The sequence below is a fragment of the Salminus brasiliensis genome, chromosome 4, assembly GCF_030463535.1.
Source record: "Salminus brasiliensis chromosome 4, fSalBra1.hap2, whole genome shotgun sequence".
Lineage (NCBI taxonomy): Eukaryota > Metazoa > Chordata > Actinopteri > Characiformes > Bryconidae > Salminus > Salminus brasiliensis.
In genome coordinates this window covers 913,018-940,868 of record NC_132881.1, presented here as the reverse complement: position 1 = coordinate 940,868, position 27,851 = coordinate 913,018, and the positions used below count along the sequence as shown (strand labels likewise).

Here is a 27,851-nt window from a genome sequence, read left to right as displayed (position 1 = left end):
AGTGAATAGGGTGGGGTTTTAGACTAAACAGAGCACTACATAGTGAATAGGGTGGGGTTTTAGACTAAACAGATCATTACATAGTGAATAGGGTGGGGTTTTAGACTATATAGTGCACTATATAGTGAATAGGGTATAGTTTAAGTGCACTATGTAGTGCAGATACACAGCACTAACTTTCCATCAATTTCAGATCATTATAACTACTTCCGGTCCCTGATGTGGTCTAATCTGCACTTTCACAGTTTCTGCTTCACTCAAAGAAAATAATCAGAAATTAAATCAGATATTAAACTACATCAGATTTAGAGCCATTTAACTGCATCTCACCACCGTAGGCCTCTCAGGGGTCACCACCTTCAGGGAACCGGCCTCGTTCTCGAAGAAAGCGCTCAGCACGACTGAAGCTCCGCAGTGAGCCGGGCTGAAGTGCCGGTCAGCGCTCTGTATGGAGCGTTAATTAAGACACTGTTCCAAATAAAGACTTAACAAATCTCTTCGAATCTGCCCAAATGAAAAATCTCCCTACTCATTAGTTAGAGGCGGCGTTCATTAAGGCTGGGATGGAGATGAATGAACGTACCTTTGGTCGAGTGGCCTCTGAGATCTCAGAAATGACGGGCGGTTCATCTGGACAGCTTCCAATTACAGTTAATTGATTTTCGGAGTTGGGACAGACTTAATGCACACTGTGTTTGCATAAACATGGCTGAAAGCAATCAAATCTTCATCACAGCAGTGTTTTGCACTTTGCACAGAAGATATCAGTATAAAAGATGCTAGGTAGCCATCTACAGACAGACCACTAGGCCACTAGAGACTTGATTTAATTATTTATTAATACAATGCAAGTCACAATAATAAGGTCAGTACAGGTCAAAGGTCAGACTGAACTCTCAACACACATTTCTCACTATAAACACCGCTTTCTACCGTCCACCTTTCAATCCCTCACCTCTGACGGCTGAGTGTCTGAAACAGCCCCAAACCACACCGATCAGCCATAACATTAACACCACCTGCCATATACCGAGCAGGTCCTTCTTGCGCCACCCAAACAGATGGAGCACTTTTGGTAGGTACTGATCACTGCATACCGGGAACACCTTTTCACTTGCTGCCGAAAAGACCCCTCCTAGACCCAGATCATCATTGTTGCTCACATCACTGTCAGTGGTTTTAATGTTTTGGCTGATCAGTGTGTATATAGCTGCACAGTAGAGGGAAGACGAGCACCGCTGTTGGTCAAGTTAGGTGTGAAAATGCTCCTCTGTGGCTGGGCCTTTCCTTTGGTCTGGTTTTCTTGGTCTTACTGGGTTTCTGTATCCATAAGCCCAGAGGTTTCCAAGTTGTGTTCCCGAAGTAACCTTTCCTGAACATTCTGGTGTTTAACCTGATGATGAAGAAAAGGGAAACACTGGCGTACGCATTCACAGCACCGTACATCTGCAGTAGCAGTCAATAGGAAGAAGCTGTCGGGCAGTGTGGTGAGAGTGCAAGATCACACTACTGTTCATTAGGGATGTCACAATACCATCGATTTGGAAGTCGGTACCAATACTATTAAAATTCGTCAATTCTCCATACCAATTTCAATACCACGACAATATAACTATTTTTCTTTATTTAGTATTTTTGTATTATTATAATATATATAGATATATTAATTAATTAATTAGTATTATTTTTTGTTTGCTTGTAAGGACTACAGAAACGGTTCACATCTGTTCACAAATTATACACATGTATAATTTTGAGTGTTTTAAGCTGAAAATGCAATAATAAAAGATCTGTATTGATCAGCTAGATTAGATTGACAAGCATATTTATAATAATATTATTATAACACTTGGCAGTAGTCCAAATAAAAAAGAAAATAATACAGTATCGTCTACCGTATTTGTGGTTATTAGTGTTATCTGGGCTCAGGACTTTTATTCTGGAATTCTTTATAGTCACATTTTTTAAAGTGGGCGTGGCGGATTGAGGTGGATTAGGAAAAATGAGAAGGCCTCTGTGCTCACAAAGAGTTCCGAAAAAAATACCCCAATTTTTCTGATATTTAGTGAGAAAACGTAATCTGTTGTCGGACGCAAGTTTCAGGTGGCTTTGGTATCATATAAAACAAGCAGAGTCACGTTTTTAAGAATTTTGTTATCTCGGTATCGAAGTATCGGTTCTTATGACATCCCTATGGTTCATACAAGCGAGTTTTAAAGCAGTGGACTGGTGGAAAGATCCAGTTCCCAAATTCCAGACATAAGGTCTGCTGAGGCATTTAATGAAAGCTTATTCCTTACCTATTAGCACTGTGCTAACTGCATGCAGAAATCCTCCCATTTCTATGACCGTGTGCATTACACATACAGTCAGGTCTAGACGTATTTGGACACTCAATGTTTATAACCATGCCTCTGTACAGCACCTCAGAAGCTCCTGGTTGCTTATGTCCGTATGGTCATTTGGTCATCGGTTCATTACCCATTACCCCGCACAGTAAAGCTCCATCTTATCAGTTTTGGAGAAAGTCTATCAGCTTCGATAATCATCAATAAACATGAACCATCATAAAACCATTGCCTCCACCATGTTTGACAGATTATGTGGTACGCTTCAGGTCATAAACCCTTCCTTTCCTGCACTTCACCTCCCATCACTCTGGTAAAAGTTCATCTTGGTGGAGAGGGCTCAGAGTGGCTCAGACCCGGGGGATCGCAAGTTCGAATCCCGACCCGTGTCGCTTTGCCATCAGCAGCCGGAGTCAGGAAGAGAACAACAGGCCGTGTTCTCTCTCTCACTCCTCATCACTCTTAAAGCAATGCTGGCCAGCACAGGCCTCTTAGGTTAGCTGGTGTGACAGAGCTGGGGACCCGGCCCTTTCCTCAGAGCGTGACGGCAGCAGTTTGAAAGCATTGCTAGTGCTGGGGGAGCCAAGAACAGGTGTGTTAACTGGCAGTACCAAATTGAGAGAAAAGGGAAAAATCTACAAACTATTAGAAAATGATCCTGTTCCAGATCTGTGCAGGTTTTCAGACATTCTCCATCCATCTAATCTGGAGGTTCTGTTCTTGAGGGTTACCAGTGGTTTGGATTTTGAAGTAAAACCTTATTTTTAAAACTTGACTAGATGTTGTGAATGGGTTTTCAATGAATGATGAACACCTTCACTTTACTTCACTTCACTTCACTTCCATCAGCAGTCACTTCATGAGTAAACACAAGTGAGCCAGTTCCATTACATATAGCCATACATACCCATGCTATAACACTACCTCCACCATGTTTAACTCCTTCCCTTCACTCTTCACTTGGAACGCTAGACATTTTATCTCCTTCCTTTTTTATTTTAAAATAACTGGGCACCTGGCCACACCTGAAACTGCATATCAGTTCAAATTGATCAAATTCTTCAAATTTTCTTAGTAGGGAGACACTGTGTCAAAAATGCCCATAATTTCTAAAACTATCATTGCTTCATTTCAAATCCATTGTGGTGCTGTACAGGGGCAACAGAACAACAACGGTCACTGTCCAAATACTTATGCACCTGACTGTAGAACCACTGCATTTACTAAAATATGTGTGCAGAAAAAACAAATGCTTCAGCACTCGAAAGCCAAATATGGTCCCCTTTACCCCCCGTTTGTGCCACCGCCTTCCTTCAGGAGTAAAGAGTGGAAACTTTCGGCCCTTAAAAATAAAACAACACAACAGTCAAGTTGCACCAAGAATCAAAAACTAACTAAAAAACAAACAAACAAACGATGAAGACGTGCTTCTGTCCTAGCTAATTAACCACCATCCGTAAAGCTTACTGGAAACTCATTTAAATAACATTAAATATTCAACAGTCGTAGATTAAACCCTCCGCGTCGTTCTGAGGTCATGGTGGACGTGGTCGTCGGCCTTTAACTGAACCCTCGAAAGAAAAAGATGTCAGGATCCTGAAGAAGAGGGGAGAGAGAACACAAAGTGCACCTGACTGGACAAACGAATCAAATTAGGCAGGACTTCATGCAGGTATGGAGAAACTGACCAATCGCAGGCCAGAAGGGCAACGAGGTCCATTAACAACACAGTTAGTGTTATGATTATGATTAGACGCTAGCACAGCAACCCATGCCATGTGTAGTACTGTAGTTAGCACACTGTTACCACATTAGCATTCATTAGCCACAACAAACTCGCAAACAGCAACAGACACGGGCTGCGTCCTGAACCGCAGCCTTCCCAGACGTGTACAGAGGGACAAACTCCAGGGTTGCTTGCAAGAACAGTGGAGGAGCAGGTGTCTCACTTTTGGGTAGATGTGACACTAATAGCTAAAGCTAAGTGGTGCTTGTCCCCCTAGTATCACCTACAGATATACAGTACTCACAAACAATACGGTGCCTGGGCCCCGAAGATTGCCGCATACACATACATTTTCAATGGCTGTTGACCAAAACGTCTTAACACACAAGAACGTCAACGGGGAAAGGATGATTGTGTCCCGATCTGACGAGACTTATTGATCAGGACGTCTTAGAAATCAGCCTGCAACTTCTACCAACAGTCTGCACCAGTGATCAGCAGCCATACATGCCCATGCCATAACACAGCCTCCACCATGTTTGACAGATCATTAATATGCACTGGATCATGAACCCTTTCTTTACTTCCTTCTCCATACTCCTCTCTTACCATGATTCCGGTACACGTTGATCGTGGTTTCATCAGTCCAGCGAGTCTTGTTCCGGGTCTGGGCAGCCCTGTCCAGATGTTCACTGGACATCGTGAAGAAAGCCTTTGCACTTCCATTCATGAAAGCGTCTCCTGATTGCAGACTTTGACGACGAAGCGTCTACCTGCTCCAGCGTCCTTGACTGCTGTCTCAGTAGAGTTGACATGCGGATCTGAAGGTTCTAGATTGATTCTAGAGGCTTCCTCACTTTTTAAAAAATAAGACTTTGATGTTGCTTGTAAATATTGTTTTATGTGAGGTCACAAAAACCAACACTAACGTCATCTAAGCATACCCACTATAGACGTTTAGCTCCGCCCATTCGACTTATAGGTTGTTTAGCCCTGTCCATTTAGCCTACAAGAATTTACCCCGCCCATTCAGCCTACAGCTGTTTAGCCCCGCCCATTAATACTACAGCCATTTAGTCCCGCCCATTTAGCCTACAATAATGTATCCCCGCCCATTCAGCCTACAGCAGTTCAGCCCTGCCCATTAATACTACAGCCCTTTAGCCCCGCCCATTCAACCTACAGCAGTTTAGCTCCGCCCATTCAACCTACAGCAGTTTAGCCCCGCCCATTCAACCTACAGCAGTTTAGCCCTGCCCATTAATACTACAGACGTTTAGTCCCGCCCATTTAGCCTACAAGAATGTATCCCCGCCCATTCAGCCTACAGCAGTTTAACCTCACCCATCCAGTCTACAGCCGTTTAGCCCCACCACAAGACAACTTTTTGTATCCATTAAAGAACACCTTTTGCACCATTGTTCCCAAGAGGAATGAAGGTATTCCTACAAGGACAACTACGACACTCCAGCGTCAAATAAAATAGGTTTTATTTCCAGTCTGAAAAGATTAAAATGACAACAATAACCCCAAAAAAACAAAAAACTAAACAGTCAGACGGTTAAAGGATGCCTGGTGGGCTGGGGAGGGTTCACAATGTGTTAGGAGAGGGAGCGATTTTCCTTGGTAACTCGCTTCATTCTGTGTACATATTTATAAATGAATACAAATATACATATTAATCATTTAATCATAAAAATAGCTTAGCTTAGGGCAACTGTTGGCTAAAACCAGCCGAAACCAAACCGACGTGCAGAAAAGGGGGAAAAAAAAGAGGGCGTGGTTACGTGGGAGTGTGTGTGTGTGTGTGTGAGAGAGTGTGAGAAGAGTGGACACACCACTAGCTGTGAAACTGGTCGGCCTTTACACAAAAGCACGAGGTTCAGCACTGGGGGGTTGGCCTACACTAGATCACTTCATTTACACATTCTTAATTAAAGCCAAAGTTTGGCCAGAAATTGAATTTACATAATTATCCACCCCCAAAATAAAGTAGTCGATCAGACAGGACATGCTGGGCATTGGACATTTGCGTCCTCTTTAGCTCTGAGGCTAATCTAGATAACAAGGGACATGAAGCCTATAGTCCACTGGTTAGCTCTGAGAAAGTCATATCCAATAGACTTGCTGTGGTTTCTATAAACAGGGAAACTGAAGAAGGCCGAATATTCAAACAGAAAATGGACGCATGCTAATTGGTGGGTAATACACTTCCATTACGTCTTAGCTGCATTAGCCGCGTAGCCTCTTTGGCTGATCGAGTACACTGGAGAAATCTGTACATTCTATTATCCAGCCAAACTAAGACTTTAAAAGAGACACTTCAGCGAATAAATTCAGGAAACATTTTTGATCTCTGACCCCAGATTTAGTCAATCAGCCAAGACATGTTTGGTATCTGATGTGTACTACTTTAGTTTCCAGCAGGCTATGCTAGGTTAACGTTGCTAACAAACACTGCACTTAGATTGTCACCAATCTCATCTCGCTCTATAAAGCTGTTACGCTTTCAGACTGGAGCACAGTGGGTGGAGTGATACCACTTACTGTGCTCAGGTGAAAGTGGTTCCGGTTCCTCCAGCGTTCCTCAGCTCTGTGGTGAAGGTTCTGTTTGGGTTTCTAGACTAAACTAAGTTCCACCGTCTCCTAAACCACATCCCTTCATTTGGCGACAGTCAAAGTTCAGTGTCTATTAGCAGTGTTAGCCTAGCATCTCCAGTTCTAAACTAAAGAAGCTCGCGTCAGATACCAAACATGTCCTGACTGACTGACTGAATCAAGAGTCAGAGCTCGGTCACGTTTCTTAGATTGTTCACCGAACTACTCCTTGAAAAGGGATGGATTAGGAGGGCTGGGAGGATTAAGGCTAAATTAACTGCATGGTATTTACATAAAAAGGCATGTCCAGTCCATTCCCATAACCATCAACATCGCCAGAACATCTACCTTCGGTTTGTTGTGAGCGACACTGAGAGCAGCGCCTACTAAACAGGACTCTCACCGGGCAAATATCGACCCTCGTGACCTTTCATGTGGGCAGCCTGGTCGCAACATCAATTGCATCTACTGATACATGGTAATCTGGCAACCCCACTACACCTCTAAAGGTACATGTAGGACTTTCAATTGCGATCGGACAGCTTGTATAACCTCCACTGGCCATGAGAACGGGACACTCTGGAGCACCTGTAAGTAAATGAGCCTAACATTACCGTGCCCACCCAACCAACCAACATGCTTATATGGCGTTCACATAGGTGTAATGTGGGCTAGGTGGGTTCCAGGTGCTTTGTACGAGCACTTTTACTGGGACCCAGCCCACCCTAACCTCACATGGGTCCCAACTATGCCCGGTGTGCAGGGTACAACCTAGATGGGGCATATGTTTTACCCCTCTGGTCCCATCACGGACCCTGGTGGGCATCCATATGTGTAGTCAATGTGGATCCTGTGGACAACACGTTCTGGTGCCCAGCTGGGCTACTCATACAGTGCTAGAACTAATCATCCAACATCAGTCTGTGAACTCACGGATGCTCTCACTTTCACTTGGCTGAATGCAACCAAATCCTCCTTATCACAGCAATGTTCCAACGTCCAGTTAGCCTTCCCAGATGAGCAGAGGCAACAAACACCCTTGATTTCAGATAAACTTTTTGTTTTCCACAAACTTGGCCATGCAACATACAGTTCCTTTTTTTTAAATTAAACAGTTCACTTTAGAGAACAGGTTCTAGATAACCTTCCCCAGTCAGAGCTGGAGTTCTACAGTGGAGGTTCTAGATAAGCTCCCCCAGTCAGAGCTGTGGTTCCACAGTGGAGGTGAAGGGAAGCAGACGTCTGAAGCTCTAATAAAAGCTCCTCACAGAAATTTCTTCACCTAATGGTGATGAAGACGCTGCCTGATGCCTGAGACACTGTTCTACCAGAGTTCTGAGAAGAGTTCGGCTCTAGAACCTGCTTTTAGAACCAGATCATTAAAATGGTGGAGGGATACATGCTGCAGGGTGTAGTGCGGCTACAGAAAGTAGTCCCTAAAGAGAACTGCATTAGCTGAGATTCTCCACTATTTTACCTTCATCATCATCATCATCATCATCATCACTCCATATAAAACTCAGAAGACTCTAGCTTCACTGGTGGATTTAGATAGGAGAGAAATTATGGGCTGTGCCTGTGTTGTAGTCATGGTGACCGAGGCCTGCTTCCATTCACCTCCACTGTAAAGAAATCAGAGTGGGTACGTTTCTCTACAGTGAAGCTCAGTTTCACACCGAACCCCTGACTTTAATTAAAGTCTTCTCACAGTCTGAGTAATGAAGTTCCCCTTTTATCTGTATAATAACAGAAATAGCAGCACAGTAAGTGTTTGATAAGAAAGTTTGAGAGAGTTAATTCAGCCTAATCAGGCTTAATAAGATCACCGGTAGGTGCTGTGTTATAAATGCTTTATTCAGACCAAGTGAAAAGCATGAGGAGATTGCTGTTAGAGGCATCATATGACAGGTCCACATTGGTAAAGCAGATCTTACACAGTTTCGATGCGCAATAAAAGACATACTGGCAGTACATTTCCTGTGTTCTCAGACTACTACTGTGATTCTCGCTTAGTTTAGAGGATCGGACGTGTACAAAAACGCCCTCGAACGAGCTCTCTGCTCACTATTTGGCCAAACCTGGTTACATACAGACACGCCAAAGTGCTACAGATCTACAGTCCAGGGGAAAAGGGGGGCACTTTGTGTTCAGATTAGGTACACATTGTTAAGATTGTCAGTTTTGTTACAATTCGAATTGGGAAAGTTTAGGAAATTACCCTGTGAGGTTCAAGTAACAACTCAAGGCCTAATCACCAGTTTTACAAGTCCAAGACTATTAAACTGCTCCCACACAAGTACTCAAACACACTGGACCGGTTTACTATGTCCAAAACAAACTAGTCAGACTGAAATCTAACCCCTAACAACGGTATCTTAGCGGGATGGACACGCATACCTCAGTAAAGTAACACCCAAAAGTAACCATTTAGCCACATCAAATTTCAGGCAAATATGGGACCAAAACAAAAACAAAAACAAACATACCTGAAAATATCTATACAAGTACAGTAACCATCTGTTTTACTTTCTCACTGCAGAAAAGAATACTCCTTCAATTCCACAGGGGTCGTACAGCATCGAAAAAGGGACCTCTCCAAGCTCCACCCACAAGAGTGCACACAACTACTGTTGCTAGATTCACCAAGTTTTACAGAATACTGGTAAAAAATCCCATTCAATCCTAATGAGAGACTGTAGCTCCGCCTCCTCAGTGTATATCACAATACCTACATTTAGAGCGTTATTAATATTCACCCTAATGAGAGACTGTAGCTCCGCCTCCTCAGTGTATATCACAATACCTACATTTAGAGCGTTATTAATATTCACCCTAATGAGAGGCTGTAGCTCCGCCTCCTCAGTGTATATCACAATACCTACATTTAGAGCGTTATTAATATTCACCCTAATGAGAGACTGTAGCTCCGCCTCCTCAGTGTATATCACAGCACCTACATTTAGAGCGTTATTAATATTCACCCTAATGAGAGGCTGTAGCCCCGCCTCCTCAGTGTATATTACAATACCTACATTTAGAGCGTTATTAACATTCACCCCAATGAGAGACTGTAGCTCCGCCTCATTTTAAAATGCAGATTTCTTGAATTTATATTTAAAATAAATATCAAACAGATCATTTATTAAAAATCAGTAATACCATTTTCTTATACCAATATGACTCCAAAATCAATGTAATTCTCTACTAACGACATCACAGTCCAAGTATATGTCAATTCAGACTGCATTCCATTTTAATATCTGATCCCCAATCCTGCTTTCTAGCCACCATGCTAACATTCACACACATACAAAATAAACATCACTATAAACAAACAACGCTCTAAATGTAGGTATTGTGATATACACTGAGGAGGCGGAGCTACAGTCTCTCATTAGGGTGAATATATATTAATAACGCTCTAAATGTAGGTATTGTGATATACACTGAGGAGGAGGAGCTACAGTCTCTCATTAGGGTGAATATTAATAACTCTAAATGTAGGTATTGTGATATACACTGAGGAGGCGGAGCTACAGTCTCTCATTAGGGTGAATATTAATAACTCTAAATGTAGGTATTGTGATATACACTGAGGAGGCGGAGCTACAGTCTCTCATCAGAGCTGAATGGGATTTTTACCAGTGACCTTACCACCTAGCAACAGTTGCTACAACAGAACACATTAGTAGGTGGCGCCTGGATGGGCAGACTGGGAGGAGAGGTCAAAAAAGGGGTCAACTGTCAGCAAAACCTTACCAATCACCCAATAACTCAACCAATCAGTTTATTGATCAATCAATCACACACTCTAGCAGCAAACAGTGTTCTGACATGTTCCCTAATTTTAGTAAGAGACACAAAAACGTCCCAGAGCCGAGAAACAAGACACCAGACAAGCTCTCCGCCTCGCGCTCCCGTTTGTTCTTTGCTGAAGCCTGAAAAAAAAAAACCAGTAAAAAATCCTTAAAAAAACACTGAGTGACACTGAAGTGAGGGAAGGTGGTGAACTGGCAGGAGGGGGGCAGCAGTAGCCGAGGGTTTAACTATTTGCTAAATCGCACAACATTCAAGATCTGCACATCTGCGTCCACTAACTCCTACCTATCTACATCACTAGCCAAAATAAGAGTCCTTTACAATCCACGTTTCTGAAAGCGCCATAAAATGAAACAAGCAGCCAGAGACAAAGCTGTAAGCATTCCCTCACTCTCACACACACACACACACACACACACACACACACACACACACACACACACACACACACACACACACACTCCAGAGCGGGACTCGTCCGTTGGGCAACGCAACCCCTCAGCCAAAAAGCTAAAACCCAGCGTGCTGGTGCTCGCACCTCTTGCATCAGTCAGTGAAAGGAAATAGTGGAGTCAGCAAAAGCTAACAAGGCTAGCATTCACAGAAAACAAGCTAGCATGATGCTAAATGCTAAATGCACCACGCTAATCAATAGCGGCTAGCTTCCATTTGCTGTTCAATGAAAAATCGAATGTAGCTTTCCCAGCCCTTATCGCCCCAAACACAGTCAGTCGAGTCCTGAGTTTTTGATGTCTGAAGTTTGATTTTTTTATTTTTTTTCAAAGAAACAACAAGCTAGCTTCATCAGGGCTAAAATGTAGCGTAGCTGGAGCACTTTCACATACATGATGAATAATACTCAACTTAATTAAACTAAAATGAGTAAAACACTACTAACCATCATTCCTGCTTGGATCTTTAAAAGGAGAAGTGATATAAAAGTAGTTACGTATAGTACGTATAGTAACGTAAGTAACTTTAGTAAGTGAATAAATTCGTACCAGAACACGGAGCGACGTGAAGAGTATATAACCTGTTTACTGTGTTTTAAAGTATTTTAAGGATATCGAGTTTTAATACTTATTTAGTACAAAAAAATAAATCTTTTTTATTTTTAAAGTGGCAAATTCATTCACTTTTATCTTGCTTCGTTTACAATTTAAATGAAGCTTTAAAAATATAAACATTTTACAATACAGAACGCGTCTTAATTTTCTTGTTTTACAAGAGATTATAAGAGAAATGTTCAAATTTAGAGATTCAGCAGTTAAAAGTAATACAAACTGCTTTTTAAATAAAAACAACAAAAACATACAAACTTAAACGTAAACATTTCCTCCACATTTTAGAAACAATTTCTATTTATTTATTACATTGAATATATTGGAATTAAATAAAAGTTACGGTGCAATTACCTTTAAATGAAGTAATTTAATACTTTTAATTAAGGAAAATAAACAGTAATTGTGCACTGAAACATGTATTCTTGTACAGAATGTGACTTATTTACACGTACATCACCAATAACCTGTTATTTGAGGTATAACTCAAGATATATATAATTAATAAATATACAGCTCTGGAAAAACTACTAAGAGAATTTTTATTCTTAAATTTGCATCTCTACATTTCTGGCAGCCGTTTTACTCCAGGTATTTCATCAAACAGAGCGGAGTTAGCTGAATCTGCAGACTATGAACAGCATAAAGTCCCAACAGCAGTGTGAAAGACGTGTGGAGAGCCGGCCGAGACATGAGAGCTGTGATTGGCCATCGAGGTTATTTCACCATAGTGATTCTGAATGCTCCCAAAGTTCAGATATTAATGCTGTGATTAAATTTGAATAATAACTTCTTTACATTATAGTTATTATAATCATTTCTTTCCATTATTTGAGCAGCTGTTTTTGAGCTGTTGTCATTTCTGCTGTAAATAGTAAATATTTCTATTTGGAATTTATGGAATTTTTAATACAATTTATAAAATAAGCAAAATAATTTCCCTAAACACACTGTCTATTCAAAGTAAAAGCAGAGAAACTGACAGTGTAGGGAAGTATCTTCATTTTTCCAGAGCTGTATATATGCTGTTTGATTGATATCTGGCTCAGATAGAAATGCTCCATAAAATGATATGAATGCAGTCTCTCTGAATGATGCTTATAATGTTAAAATTGTTCGGGACCTGGTTTTGAGGTGGTGTCGTTGTTTACATGCCATAAATCATCTGCAGAGTCCAATAAAAAAAGCAAACTTCAGACACCCAACATGTCTGAACTGACTGACTGACTGTATTTATGGAAAGGGAGGACACTGGCTTCACCTGTCCGCCAACCACCGCTTCTCTAACCGCACCACTAACATGTTTGGTCAAGTTTTTCCTGTAAGCAATAAAAGACACTCCCAAAGCCTGTTACACAACACCCCGCCCCCCCCCAAAAAAAGAAGAGTGCTGAGAGACGTGTGCAGACGCACTCCAGGGTTCCACCATGCTGCAGAACTCCGGAGGAGCGCAGCGTAAAGCTCTAAGCTGGGTTCGGTCCACAGAAACGAAACCGAGAGAAACCAATCCGCACCACAGACTGAGGGAGGAAACAGGAGCCTGGCGTTCTCATGCTACTCACACATCATCCTGACCACGCGGCCTCTCGCTCATGCACACGCGCACGCACACACACACACACACACACATACACACACACACGCACACATACACACACACACGCACACACACACACACTTGAGCTTAGCTTGGTTTTAAGGAAGAGTTAAAACGGTTTCTTTCAAAATAAAAGAAAATGTAGAAAAAATAAATTTTGAATAAAATTGGAAAAAGACAGTAGCAGGTAAGACGGGACAGTGGCACTCACCATCGCTGCTGCGTTGTCCTATGTGCCGATAAAGGAAAGAACGTAAATTCCAATATTTCAATAAAAAAAAAAAAAAAAGAAAAAAAAAAAAGCAAGCTTTAGGCATTGTGAGCCTGTTTATTTATTTACCCGTTTTATTTGATGAGCAAAAAAAAACTAAACAAACAAAAAAAAGGTAATTAAATTGAAATTTTTTAAAATTGAAAAATTAAAAATACCATCAACTTTTTTGTGTTTTTTTTCCTATTATAAAACTGAAAATGAAGATTTGGGAAGGCAAGATAGAACAGGGTTCTCCGTGGAGAGGGGAGGGGATGTTTATGCAAGAACCTTACGCTTTAAATCCTGGTGGGGGCAGATGGTGGGGTTGTTTTTAAGGATTAAGGAACAGAAAGGCAGATAGTGCATAAAGGTTCGCTCTTTCCTGACGTGTTTTTTTCTCCTTTTTCTGACGTTTTGTAATTTTTTATTGTTTTATTTTTATTTAATGTCAAGCTGCATTTGATACAGGCTTTTTTTCTTTGTACAAGACAATTGCACTTCACAAAAAATAATAAAACAACAAAAACAATTAAAAAAACTGAAATATACAAACACACAAGGAAATGTGAATCAAATTAATTACAGCCCCAAAAAAACAAAACAAAAAACAACTAAAAAAGAAAGAAACTCAACTGAACTACAGCTGCAGGTTTGAGGGGAGGAGGGCGATGCTGAGGGTCGAGGGACACTGGGTTTATAACAGGTGAGAGAGAGAGAGAGAGAGAGAGAGAGACAGATAGAGACAGATAGAGAGATAAAGAGAGACAGATAGAGATAGAGAGAGAGAGAGAGACAGATAGAGAGAGAGATAAAGAGAGAGAGACAGATAGAGAGATAAAGAGAGAGAGACAGATAGAGAGACAGATAGAGAGAGAGACAGATAGAGAGAGATAAAGAGAGAGAGAGACAGATTGAGAGAGAGAGACAGATAGAGAGAGAGAGACAGAAAGAGACAGATAGAGAGATAAAGAGAGACAGATAGAGATAGAGAGAGAGAGAGAGACAGATAGAGAGAGAGATAAAGAGAGAGAGACAGATAGAGAGATAAAGAGAGAGAGACAGATAGAGAGACAGATAGAGAGAGAGACAGATAGAGAGAGATAAAGAGAGAGAGAGACAGATTGAGAGAGAGAGACAGATAGAGAGAGAGAGACAGAAAGAGAGAGACAGATAGAGAGAGATAAAGAGAGAGATAAAGAGAGAGAGAGACAGATAGAGAGAGAGACAGATAGAGAGAGATGGGTGGACGTTGATCCACTTCCCGCAGACGTAGCGATGGCGTGAGAGACAAAGTGAAAGTGGACCGGTTCTCCTCCTCTGGCGGATCCCTCTGGGCGGTCCGCGGGCGGAGGCCGGAGCTGTAGTGGGTCTGGGTGCAGGTTCTGGAGGGTTGTAAACTGTGTGTCCGGGTTTAAAAGATCAACGCTACCACATATCGTCTGTGGACGCGGAATCCTTGAGTGGAGAGAGGAGGACAGCAGCTCATCAGACGCCACCCAAATCCACCTCGGCTAACTCATCAGCTCCGACAGAGACGCTAAAGCTGCTACAGCAAACGAACAGCTGACCAGACTGACTGTAATGCGCTAAACTGGCTAACGGGAAATAGGACAGTCTAGCAGCCGCCAACTACAGTCTTAGTATTTGCGACCGGATGCTACGTAGTGGTGTTTTCGTCTATGGTTAGCATAATTAGCTTCTGATAACCACGTTAGCATTTGGCCAAGCTATTATTCATTCAGAAAAATAAAGGGGCTTTAATGCTAATGCGCTAAACTGTCCAACAGCAAACAGGTTAAGTTAGCAGCCGCCAGTTAGCATTAGGTCATTTGCATTTAGATGCTAAGTAGTGGTGATTTTATCTACAGTTAGCAACATTAGCTTCTGATAACCACATTAGCATGTTTGGCCAAGCTATTATTCATTCAGAAAAATAAAGGGGCTTCAATGCTAATGTGCTAAACTGGCTAACAGCGAACAGGTTAGCTAATTGCATTTTGTTATTTGCATCTAGATGCCAAGTAGTGGTGTTTTCATCTCCAGTTAGCATGTTCGGCCAAGCTATCAGTCTTTTAGTTATAAGCTTTCCTTATTTGACCTCAGCTGAGCGATCATCAGCCACAGCAACAGCTAATCAAACATGCTAATGTGCTAAACTGGCTAACAGGGAATAGGACAGGTTGGCAGCCACCAATTACAATCATGTTTTTTGCTAAATAGTGATGTTTTCATCTACAGTTAGCATTATTAGCATGTTTGGCCAAGCTATTACTTTTTCTAGTGAGAAGCTTTCCTTAGTTTACCTCAGCTTAAATAAAGTGCAGTTTCTAACAAAGGCAACTAGAAATTAAACTGGCTAATAGCTGCCATGAACGACATGCTAATAACAACGTTAAAAGCTGCACTGTCTGCGATATTAGCCATCATTTGCAGCGATAAAAGTGAGTGGCGTATGAGATGCCACCCTATCTCACCTAAGCTAAAACTATTAAAGTAAGTCCGGAGTATAAATGTAGCTAAACTAGGATAATGCTAAATGGGAGCTATTAGCTTCCACTGTTAGCCAGTTAACTAATTCAACTTGTTGGTTTAAGATCCTTTTAAGCAATAAAAGCAACCAGCCACTGAATTTAGCTAAAATGACTAAAGGCTGGAAAAGCTTTGGACAATAAATCAAAATAAAACACTAAGTAGCAAATAAAATAATGCTAACTGGCAGCTACTAGCTTTGACTCCTAGCCAGTTAGCTAACTCAGCATGTTGGTTCAGGCCAGCCTGCTAAGCAAGAGAAGCGAGCAGCTCATGAGATGCCATTCATTTCGACACAGCTAGAAGCGTGCAGTTCGCTAGCATCAAGAGCAAACAGTGCTAACAACAAACAAAACCCAACCAAATAACAATGCTAACTGGCAGCTACTGATGAGCACTGTGCTACTGATTGTTTCCAATTAGCAACATTAGCTCCCCACACACAACCATTCATTTAACTGGCAAGTAGCTGTCAATTAGCATAGCATTATTTGTGTCATTAGCTCTTAATCACGTTAGCATGTTCGGTCAAGCTGTTCGTTCTTTTGGGCTTGTAAAACTCCACCGACAGTTCCACTCAGCTAAAGGAGCGTCTGGCGGCGGTTAATTAAGAGGAAAATGAAACGAAAGAACAAACGAACGGACGAACGAACGATTAGACGATGAAGTAAAAAGGAACAACGGATGAAATGTAGATGGAAATGTTCGTCTGGAATAAAAGAGAAGCCTGAGCCGTGTGTTTCACAGCTAGCTAAAGCTGCTCATTTCAAATTTATTCAGCCAAAAATATAAAAAATTCAGATACGGGTGTTTTTTTGTGTTTTTAAAGAAAAACTGACAGTTTAAGCAGAAATTTCCCTGACTTAATACTGTTAGCATTGCTAGTTTGCCAAGTCAGCATCATAGCCTACACCACTAGCTACATGCTAACCTGAGAGGACTAGCCACACCGTTTTTGTGCTCATAGTCCAAGTTTAACAGCAAACAGGTAAAGTTAGCAGCTGCGTTTTAGCATCATTAGCTTCTGATAACCACATTAGCATGCCTGGCCGAGCTGGTACTCTTTTAGTGAGAAGCTTTGCTTATTTTACCTCAGCTTTGTATCAAAAGCTAATTCGCTAAATAAGTTAACTAGAAATTTAACTGGCCAACAGCTGCCATGTGCGTCATGCTAATAACAATGTTCAAAAGGTCAACGTTTTTAGGAGGTCAAAATAAAACCGGTCATTTTAATATTTGTCAAACTCAATGTGAAATAATATGAATGTATTCAAAGCTACTGTAGCAGCTGAAGTTAGCAATTCAGCCCAGTTAGTCACACAGGACAACTACCAAACTACCAGACGAGCCGCCGCTGACCACGGCTTTATTCAGCCTTTTAAAAACACAGGAATTAATTTTTCAGACTCAGATTTTTACTTTTAGGGCTAACAGACAGAAATTCACTTTTCCTCACAAGTCAGTGAGCGCAGTGAGCTAATAACCACCGCATGACTATACACAAACAGGCTGCTGGTTTGGGACGCGTGGAAGTGTAAAATAATATAAAATTATAAAATAATAACCGTCTGATTTCAATTTCATCAAAACGGAAACGCACAAATGGAGATACTAGTTTTTTGTCTGACAGCAAAGACATGAATGTATTTTCCAAAAAATGCAAATCCCACTTCAGATCATTTGGGGTTGAATAAACTGTCAATCTTAATGGAGTCAAAGCTCGACTTTTCCTAGATCTCACCAACATTTCCAGGACAATTTAATATTGTAATTTTCTCACTTTCCAGGAGTTTTCCTGGAAAAAAAAATTGGCTCCAGGTTTTCAGAGATTTTACGGGACGCGTGAGGTTTATACACAAATAAGCTGCTGGTTGGGTTAGTTCAGAAGTCTATTAACCCCTTATAAAGCCTAAAGCCCGCAGGCAGGCCGAATGGTAAATTATCTACTGACAGACCCAATATTTTTACAGAGGTCCCTGTAGTTACTGAGTAATACACCTTAGTGAGTAATAATCCTTGCAGCATTAGGGAGTTGTGATTTCGGAGTTGTGTGAGTTGGTAGTTTAGATGATGGGGAATCTTCAGCCAGCTCTATTACTCAGCCAGCGGTACACCTGTGTAAGGAGGTCTCGTCATTGAGAGACCATATATAACAATGCCGGGACAATAAATGCTGGCATGGGTGATACATCTGCAGATACAGATTAAACCAAGGGTTGTCAATACAGTATTTACCAATATTATCAGTCAGGCCTCATGACTCCCAATGTGATTTATTACAGAACAAGCATTTTTGCTGTAAAAACCTTGCATCTGCAAAACCTTTTTAGCTTTCAATGGACATCAATGTCAAAAGACCTCCACTGGAGACGTCAGTTTGAAGCAATTTCTGACACAATGTTAAAAAAAAAAAAAAAAAAAAAAAAACTTCCAGACTCACATTATGAAGAAAAGTGAAAAGCGACGATACAAGGCTTTTGTGAAAGTTTCAATATGTAATGAGCTTTGCGCAAGTGTTGGGGTTCAAGGACAGCAGGCTGAGATTAGCTGACCTTACAGTCGCAAGTGGCACCATTGCAGACCAGCCAGCAGGCTACAGCTCTAAACACCTACTAATAGCATTCACTTAACACAGCATCTACTTTGCACATGTCCAGTAAACACTACAGAGCCTGGAGGAAGTCTACACACCTCTACAGACCCTTCGCTGTGTAACTGCGAACGAGAAATTACAACTTGACTGGAGAAGCTTTGAAAAAACAAGGTCCACAAATGACACAAGCTTTGCTTTTTTCTTCCACACACAGGCTAAGCACAGAGGTGTGTACACTTAACACGACTGATATATTCCATTTATTTGATGTGCATTTACTGTAGTCTTGCAGTAAAATGGGTGATAATAAAAGTAAAGTAGAAATAAAACCCATTACTCCCAATCAAAACATCTAAAAGCCGTGTAGATGTTGCACTAAGGATGGACAGCATGGCAACAGTGCAAGATCTCGACGCTTCACATTCACAAAAATCATCATACTTGAATAGAAACAACCAGTTTGTAAACAATAAATAAATAAAATCAGCCACGACATTAAAACCACCTGCCGAATATAATGCCTAACCAAAACAGCTCTGAGCGGTCAGCGCATGGACTCCTCAAGACCTCTGAAGGTGTCCTGCTGTGGCACCAAGACTAACGTTAGCAGCAGATCCTTTAAATCCCATAAGTTGTGAGGTGGGACCTTCATGAGAATCAATCAGCCTTGAGGGTCCATGACCCAATGTCGTCCTTCCTTAAAGCACTTTTGGTAGGTACTGACCACTGCATACTGGGAGAGAACACCCCACGTGACCTGCCTGATGTTCTGGAGATGTTCTGACCCAGTCACTGTCTAGAACATCACAGTTTGCTTCAAAGTGTCAAAGTGTCTCAGATTCTTACGCTTGTCCATTTTTCCTGCTTCAGCAGCTTCATCACCTTCAAGAACTGACTGTTCCCTCACTGCCTAATATGCAGATCCACTGGACCCAGATCATCAGTGTTTTCTTTAAGTCACCTGACAGTGGTTTTAATGTTATGGCCGATCAGTGCATGACAGAAGCCGAGTATGTCGAGTGATGTCTTGCAATAACAAACAAACATGTCCTGCCATACCGTCCACCCCTGGTGGTAATCTACCGTCATTGAGATTTCATAAAAGGAGAGGCACCACAAAGTCCAGCGATTGAGCCGACGACAGATAATTAAACTAAACAGAGGACCAGAAGTGACCCAAATTTTGAGAAGATGAAACCAAGAATTGAAAATCACAAAAGAATGATGTTCAGATCTGTTCCCAGTTCAGACGGTTCCCGTAATGATGATGAAAGAAATATGGCTGAACAGAATGAGGGAAAGAAAACGGATGGAATGGATGAGAGCAGATCTACTGATGATCATCTCGTGGTTCTCAGTGCCTCTATCAAACGTTTAAAACAGCCAACCCCCTTTAACACAGTACACACTCATCTAAGAGACATGCAAGCAACAAGCAAACAAGCAACACCACACACACACACAGCGCCAGGCTGGAATACTCACTGTGTCCTCACTCCTGTAGGGGTTAAGTTTGTTATATACTGCTTCGATGACGCTTCGCCTGATGTACAAAAATAAATAGAGAAAAATAAATCAATGAAAATCACATGAAATCCGAATTGTGATTTTACCTTCTGCCTAAAAATGACTAGGCCTGTCCTTCTATTCTGTAGTACAACCTATCTACTGATCGCTGCTCTGCCCCAAATCACCTCCCCAAAATCACTTTAATACACCAGTCCCGAGCCGGTGAACAGTAGAATTATCAAGCTTCCTCCTGCACCGTTTAACGCAGCGCTCGCCACTTTAAAACCTCCCTCAGAAACCTTCTCTGAGCTTCAGCACAGCCAACAGGAGGACCGATAGCATGTCAGGAAGCCCCTCCGTCGCTCACAAGTTTTAACGGCTCGGTCGTATCAGAGTCTGACCCGCTAAGAATCCTCCTGTGAGGAGTTTCACAAAGCAGAGAAGGAGCCGAGCGTCTCTTCATGCCAACACCAGCTGACTGGGCCGACCAAGGACCAGCACTGAGCTTCGTTCTGGAGGAGGAAACATCAGTCCGGCAGGTTTAGCTCCTCACACTCAGCCCATGTAAACATTAGCGACATTAGCAACGAGCGCCCCGAACACCACAGCTAGCAAAAAGACACAGCCTCATATTTATACACTCAACTACTCAGCAAGACCCAGCGCTGAGGGGCCTGAGCCAGCGCTGAAGGGCCTGAGGCGGTACTGAGGGCTCTGAGGGGCCTGTTTCTCAAGGGTTTTAACCAAACCTTGCAGAAACACTCTGATTGGATGCTGAATTCATTAATTCAAAACATGAGTAAATCTGGCCTACTGTTCAGCCCTGCCTTAACCCCGCTTCACATTACCTCTCATTTTATTGGTCGCCTCATTAACAACAACACATGATGGGCGGAGTTCTTCAGCTGGAGTTGAACATGGTTAAACTGGGTGAAGTGGGAACTCTGGTCAGTGTGTCTGGGATGAATTATGGGTGGATTTAGGAAAGGACCGCAGCCTCAGCCATTGATTACAACAAAGTGGGATGATTTCACTCACTGAGAGCTAGGATTTGGAGGCAGGGTTGGACAGTTACATTATCAAGCACCTGTTAAACAGGATGCATGTGTGTATTAGAAGCAGCACAACTTCCACAGGGTTTGTGGTTGGTGTGGCACAACGGATAACACCACTAACTGCCAGCGAGTTTCCACACCCTGTGGGAGACTGGGCTTCAGTTCCCTATCTAGAGGACTATGCTGCGCTACACCAGTAACCCTGAGAGTCGCTCTGGATAAAAGCACCAGCTAAATACCATAAAGGGTAAATATTTAAATTCTTTTCTCTACAGCACACTTATCACTTCACTTTGCAGAGAATTTGAAAAAATTGCACCCTTTAAAGAAAGACTCACTTGCTAGCCAGCTCTCCTCCCGGCGGTAAGTTTGGGATGCTCTCTGATGCCAACATTCGCATCACATGCACAAGATCGGGCACTCCCTCATCACCATGCTTCTTCAGGATCTCTGTAGGGAGAGAGACAAAGAGGGAGAGAGAGACTTAGATGTAGGTCTTATATTATTATATACGATATACACTGATGAGGCGGAGCTACAGTCTCTCAGCATTGCAGTTGTTCCTACCCTCCACACGGCTCTCCAGGTATTTGTCCAATTCCGCCTCTCTCTTCACAGCGTCTGGCGAAACCTTCGGCGCGCCGCTAAAACACACCAACACAACGCTCATGTTGTCTCTGCTCCCCTGAAGCATCATAAGAGAGGAAGAAATATTAGCATGGCATTCCACTTAAGGCTCATCATCAGTATGTAAAAATCACCCACACATTCCTGCACCACAACATTCCGGAAATACATTTTCCCAATGTTCCCCAAAGGAAAGAGGACAAAGCCTATTAGGTGGTGTGTGTTCATCATTCTCATGCAGCAAAACATGTAAAAAGTTTCTAATGTGCCACTAAAACTGGTCATGAATGTGACAAAATTCACAAATGAACATTATTAAGCATTATAGAGCGCCCCCTGTGCTTCCTGTAGTGTATTACAGTCTGTCAGAATGAGTGTGTGGATCATATGAACATTATAGAACATTATAGAGCGCCCCCTATGCTTCCTGTAGTGTATTACAGTCTGTCAGAATGAGTGTGTGGATCAAATGAACATTATAGAGCATTATAGCGCACCCCTACGCTTCCTGTAGTGTATTACAGTCTGTCAGAATGAGTGTGTGGATCATATGAACATTATAGAGCATTATAGAGCGCCCCCTACGCTTCCTGTAGTGTATTACAGTCTGTCAGAATGAGCGTGTGGATCATATGAACATTATAGAGCATTATAGAGCGCCCCTACGCTTCCTATAGTGTATTACAGTCTGTCAGAATGAGTGTGTGGATCATATGAACATTATAGAGCATTATAGAGCGCCCCCTATGCTTCCTGTAGTGTATTACAGTCTGTCAGAATGAGTGTGTGGATCATATGAACATTATAGAACATTATAGAGCATTATAGAGCACCCCCTATGCTTCCTGTAGTGTATTACAGTCTGTCAGAATGAGTGTGTGGATCAAATGAACATTATAGAGCATTATAGCGCACCCCTACGCTTCCTGTAGTGTATTACAGTCTGTCAGAATGAGCGTGTGGATCATATGAACATTATAGAGCATTATAGAGCGCCCCCTATGCTTCCTGTAGTGTATTACAGTCTGTCAGAATGAGCGTGTGGATCATATGATCATTATAGAGCATTATAGAGCGCCCCCTACGCTTCCTATAGTGTATTACAGTCTGTCAGAATGAGCGTGTGGATCATATGAACATTATAGAGCATTATAGAGCACCCCTACGCTTCCTATAGTGTATTACAGTCTGTCAGAATGAGTGTGTGGATCATATGAACATTATAGTGCATTATAGAGCGCCCCCTACGCCTCCTGTAGTGTATTACAGTCTGTCAGAATGAGTGTGTGGATCATATGATCATTATAGAGCATTATAGAGCGCCCCCTACGCTTCCTGTAGTGTATTACAGTCTGTCAGAATGAGCGTGTGGATCATATGAACATTATAGAGCATTATAGAGCACCCCTACGCTTCCTATAGTGTATTACAGTCTGTCAGAATGAGTGTGTGGATCATATGAACATTATAGAGCATTATAGAGCACCCCCTATGCTTCCTGTAGTGTACTACAGTCTGTCACAATGAGCATGTGGGTTATCCAGCAACATGAAACTATCATTATTACTGTTTTTTTGTGATTTTACTGTGATATTTAGCATATCATAACATAACACCAGCATGTAACACAGTTATGCAAATGGAGAGAAAATAACTTCAAACACTATCAGACTTCAAACACTATCAGAAGATTTGAATAAAAGACTGCAAATTAATATTAGATTATCATAACATGTAGTATTTATTATATATATATATATATATATATATATATATATATATATATATATATATATATATATATATATATATAATATACGTTAGAATAATGTAAAGCATAACATATATTTAACAATTTAAATTGTTATAACATAATAAGTAATTATATAAACCAGCTGTCTAACGGTGTAGTGTGCCAATTAAGCGGTAATTAAGGTATGCACGGTCAGCACCCAAAAACGCACACATTATTCTCATTTCATCTTACAAATCAATGAAATTGATCAGTTTCAATATAACCACAATAAGGTATTTTGCCCATATTGTAGTATGAACCCCTCACCTTGTACAAGCAGGTATCCACTATTTCGTTGCAGACTCTCTCCAGGTCGTCGGTGACCTCCAGTCGTGAGCGGACGAAATCGCACAGCTCCTCGTTGGCCATCACATCCCAGATCCCATCGCAGGCCAGCACAATGAACTCGTCCTCCGTCTCCGAGCGCTCGATGGCGTACACCTCGGGCTCTGGCGACACCAGCTGCTCCGTAGGACCTTTACCGTGCACGCATTTGTAGTCAAAGTCCCCCAGAGCCCTGGAGACGGCCAGGGATCCGTTCACGCGCTGGATCATGACGGACCCGCCGGCGTTCTGGATGCGCTCCTTCTCCAGAGGGTTGCTGGGCTTGTGGTCCTGCGTGAAGAAATGTACGGCGCCCCCGCGGCTCAGCAGGCCGCGCGAGTCTCCGCAGTTGATGAAGTAGACATGGCGCGGCGAGATCATCACGCCGACCGCCGTGGAGCCGCTGCGGTCCGCGCCGCCGTGCTTCTTCTCCGAAATCTGTCGCATGTGGTCGTCGATCTGCAGGAAGCCGGTGCGGATGCCTGACTTCACACTCTCCACGCTCGGCTCTTCCTCCGTGCCGCCGCCACCACCACCCCTGAAGTCAGGGTTGCTGGTGATGTGCTCCAGCAGGTGCTCGCAGCAGTAGCGCGCCACCTGAGAGCCCGCATGACCGTCGTAAACGGCGAAGAAGGACCACGGCTCCAGGCCGTTGGGAAGGCCGATGACGGCCGTGTGGGCGTCTTCCATCTCCACCCGCCAGCCCTGCATGCTGCTCAGGCCGAAGCGCAGACCGTTACCGTCCCCATGGGCATTGTGCTTCTCCATCTTTGGCTTGTCCAGAAACGCACCCATCCTGGCAGCTTAAGAATCTTTAAAAGAGGAAAAGCAGGTCAGGATCTGACTTTTAAAAAAAAATCAATTATCATCAAAATGTATTGACAAGTGTAATATTTACTGACGTTATCATTACTGTTAATAATAACAATGTTATGATTTGACTTCAGGATGGTCTCCAAATGACCAAAGTGAAAAGTTAATAACAGTAGTAATAAACAGCTCCGTAGCAATACACACATTTTCAGATTCAATGACATTTTCAATCATGTGATGAAGAAGCTATTCAATTCAGCCGGTTCAGGCCTATCCTAATAATTGTCTGTTTTAAGCTCGATCCACTTCCGATCCTTTGTTTTTGCCAATGTGTCGCTCTCTCACTCTCAAATCACGGCTGCCTAAAAACTTACAAACTATGGCTGAACCTTTCTATTTTAGCCACGCAGCTTTGCGTTGTAAATATAATAAGATTACATATTAGCAGCTCACAAACAGCAGATATCACACACCCCAAATGATCTCTACAGCCTCTGCAGTTTTAAAGGAGAGTCTGACTCGATTATAAGATATTAAACACTATAAAACATTTCATTTTAAGAAAAGTCTCGACTAAATTAAATCAATCAATCAGTCCGGAATGTCTGATTATAGAAACTGCATCTAAAAATAAAGGGATTTTAATGCAGTACTAATTAAAACAACACGTCTTACCTTAATCATGTAGGTGTATTATCTAATTAATATAATACTACAGACTTATAGTAACTATAGAACATTCTTGATCTATGCATTTCATTTCTGATCACTTCGGTGTTTAATATCTTACAAGCCAGTCCGATCATTAGGCTCCCAGTTGTGTGCTATGGATAATGAGCAGAAATCTGTTGCCGTTTACGAGCTGCTTGCGTGTAATAACTGCTTAATACTGACTAGATCTGCAGATATTACATATTAATACATGTACATATTATTACACACCCAACTCTCCTCACTACCGCGGGCTGGGAACAACGGGGGACAGCGTTTATAGAGCTGTAATACAGCGGCACAGCGGCAAAAACACAGGATCGGACACGGATCGGGCTTAAAATAGCCAACATCTATTTAAAAATACGCCTGGACTGGATCCCAAACATTTCATACAATATGACAAAATGTATTTTTGAGTAAAGCAGAGCTTCTCTCTCTCCGTTATCATTGGTTCGTATTACTTTGCCCCGCCCACTGGTGCATAATGACACCGTCTAACATTCAGAAGATGTTTTCAGAGCTGGCAAAAGTCCTGGAACAAGAAGGTAGTCTTTTAAATGATAAGATGAGCGGCACGCTGTGTGTGATATGGCTGGAAACACAAGCAAACACTCCACTTTCAGACCGACTTTAACACACAATGTTCACACAGCACACAAAGTGCACAAGGACACACAAGGCGCAGACCACACACACCGAGGGCTTTTGTGGAGTGAATCAAATATACACTCGCTTAAGTGAAACAATCAATTATGTAAGCTCCCATTTGATAGAAATACCCCTCTCAAAGTGAGACGGCCGGTTTGCCATCCTTGTATGGCAGTAAGATTATCTCTGCAACACACTGCTCACACTCCTCCGCACTAAAAATAGGCAAGGATGCCTAGAACTGCACACTGACCCGTCCGCAAAAAGCAAACCGGGCCAACAGAACCTGTGCAAAGTGATGTTCTGCTGGGAAACCTGGGCCAGTCTCTGCAATGCTTTCCAGGAGCTTTTGCATTGAACTGATTATGCAAATCTGATGTAGTTATCTGGCTCTAGCTCATCCTCAGGGGGGTCCTGAATGCTGGCAGGTCGAACCTGCTATTTTATAGCAAACATAAGAGACTTGGACAGCAGTGAAGCCCAAAAAAATAAAGATAATGGAGATTTTTAATGAAGGTTTATCTCCACTATAATCTCCCCTCAGCTGAAATGAACAGGCATTACGTAATGCTGCTAAGCTAGCTTAGCCAATTCTTCATTTCTCCACTTCTTCTCTTCTTTACAGCAAAGGAACACATTTTAAATCACCAATAAATGGGATTTATGATAAACATCCTAAAACAATATCAGTTCGGGTCGAACTCTGCAATACTGCAGCGTTTAAACAGCACAGTTAGCCTAGCCTAGCCTAGCCTAGCCTAGCCTAGCCTAGCCTAGCTGATTCCAGCGCTCTTTCCAAGCTGTCAAACTCGACCTGCTTGACAGAAGTGAGCGTTTTAAACTCGAATTATATAAACTAATAAATCTGGGATCGGCAGAAATGATCAATATTTCTATAATTCGACTGAAATGATGTGAAGGTGCGGAGAGGAGCGAGGGGGGGCGAGTTAAAGCCGTGTAAACAAATGGCTAACGCTACTAGCCCGGGTCAGGCCTCCAGCCTGGGTCACACACACACACACACACACACACACACACACACACACACACACACACCGACAGACAGACACGCGCGAGCGAGCGGAGGTTTCTTAGTAAACAAGGAGGACAGAACTTACCTAAAATCCCAGAGAGAGAGAGAGAGAGAGGGGGGGGGGTAGAGAGACACTGAGAAGAAAGCGGAGAGAGAGAGAGAGAGAGAGAGAGAGACGGGGCGCTAACACACCGGGCTGGAGTGTGTGTGTGGAGGGAGAAACCGAACTGTGGGTTCAGTGTGTATAAGAGCGGACACCCCCGCTCCGAACCCCGGCAGCCATCCTGCGGTTTATTAGGCGACCCGGGACGGGTGTTTAAAAAGCTGAGATAGAGCGCGCGGCCGAGGCTGTCTCCGGCCCCCAGCAACCAAACAACCCCGACTCCTCCAGCAGCAGCAGCAGCAGCAGCGCCAGGACCCGGATGTACATTCGGGGCTGCTTTGCTTGCTTTTTTTTTTTTTTGGCGCACTGGAGGCGATGACGTCAACCTCCGCTAAAGGCTCTAGCGGCATGACGTCACCCCCCCCCCCCGTTTCACTGCGGCGCTCGGTCAAGTGTGTGGGGTAGCACCTGCTAGGTGATGGACACAGTGCCGAGGACCCCATACTCATTTTGTACAAAGCTATGGCGTCACCCCGTATTACATAACACATAACACATAGGCGTAATGACACCTTTGCCCATTCTGTGCATTTATGAGTCATGACATCATCTCATTCAGTGCAGGGCGAGGTATAATGACATCATACCCATTCAGTAAAATACTACACATAAGGCCATCATACTCATTTGGTACAAAAATATGACA

At 42.5% G+C, this 27,851-nt stretch overlaps 1 protein-coding gene across 4 annotated transcripts; it reads right to left on the bottom strand.

Annotated features, from left to right (window-relative positions):
- Positions 1-821: 821 nt before the first annotated feature.
- Positions 822-27,474, bottom strand: ppm1aa (protein phosphatase, Mg2+/Mn2+ dependent, 1Aa). Of its 4 annotated transcripts, XR_011979604.1 has the most exons (8): positions 27,128-27,471; positions 23,778-24,646; positions 21,656-21,773; positions 21,427-21,538; positions 20,010-20,067; positions 14,036-14,857; positions 13,361-13,378; positions 10,100-10,610 (listed from the first exon to the last, which is right to left on the bottom strand). XR_011979604.1 is itself a non-coding variant. In XM_072677271.1 (6 exons), the coding sequence occupies exons 2-6, from the start codon at positions 24,627-24,629 to the stop codon at positions 3,909-3,911; spliced, it is 1,176 nt and encodes a 391-aa protein (XP_072533372.1). In that variant the 5' UTR covers positions 24,630-24,646; positions 27,235-27,474; the 3' UTR covers positions 822-3,908. The 4 variants fall into 4 exon arrangements, 3 of the variants coding, with proteins under 3 accessions (XP_072533372.1, XP_072533371.1, XP_072533373.1); XM_072677271.1 differs by lacking the exons at positions 10,100-10,610; positions 13,361-13,378; positions 14,036-14,857 and adding an exon at positions 822-3,944 and having other exon boundaries at positions 27,235-27,474; XM_072677270.1 differs by lacking the exons at positions 10,100-10,610; positions 13,361-13,378; positions 14,036-14,857 and adding an exon at positions 822-3,944 and having other exon boundaries at positions 27,128-27,473.
- Positions 27,475-27,851: the final 377 nt, after the last annotated feature.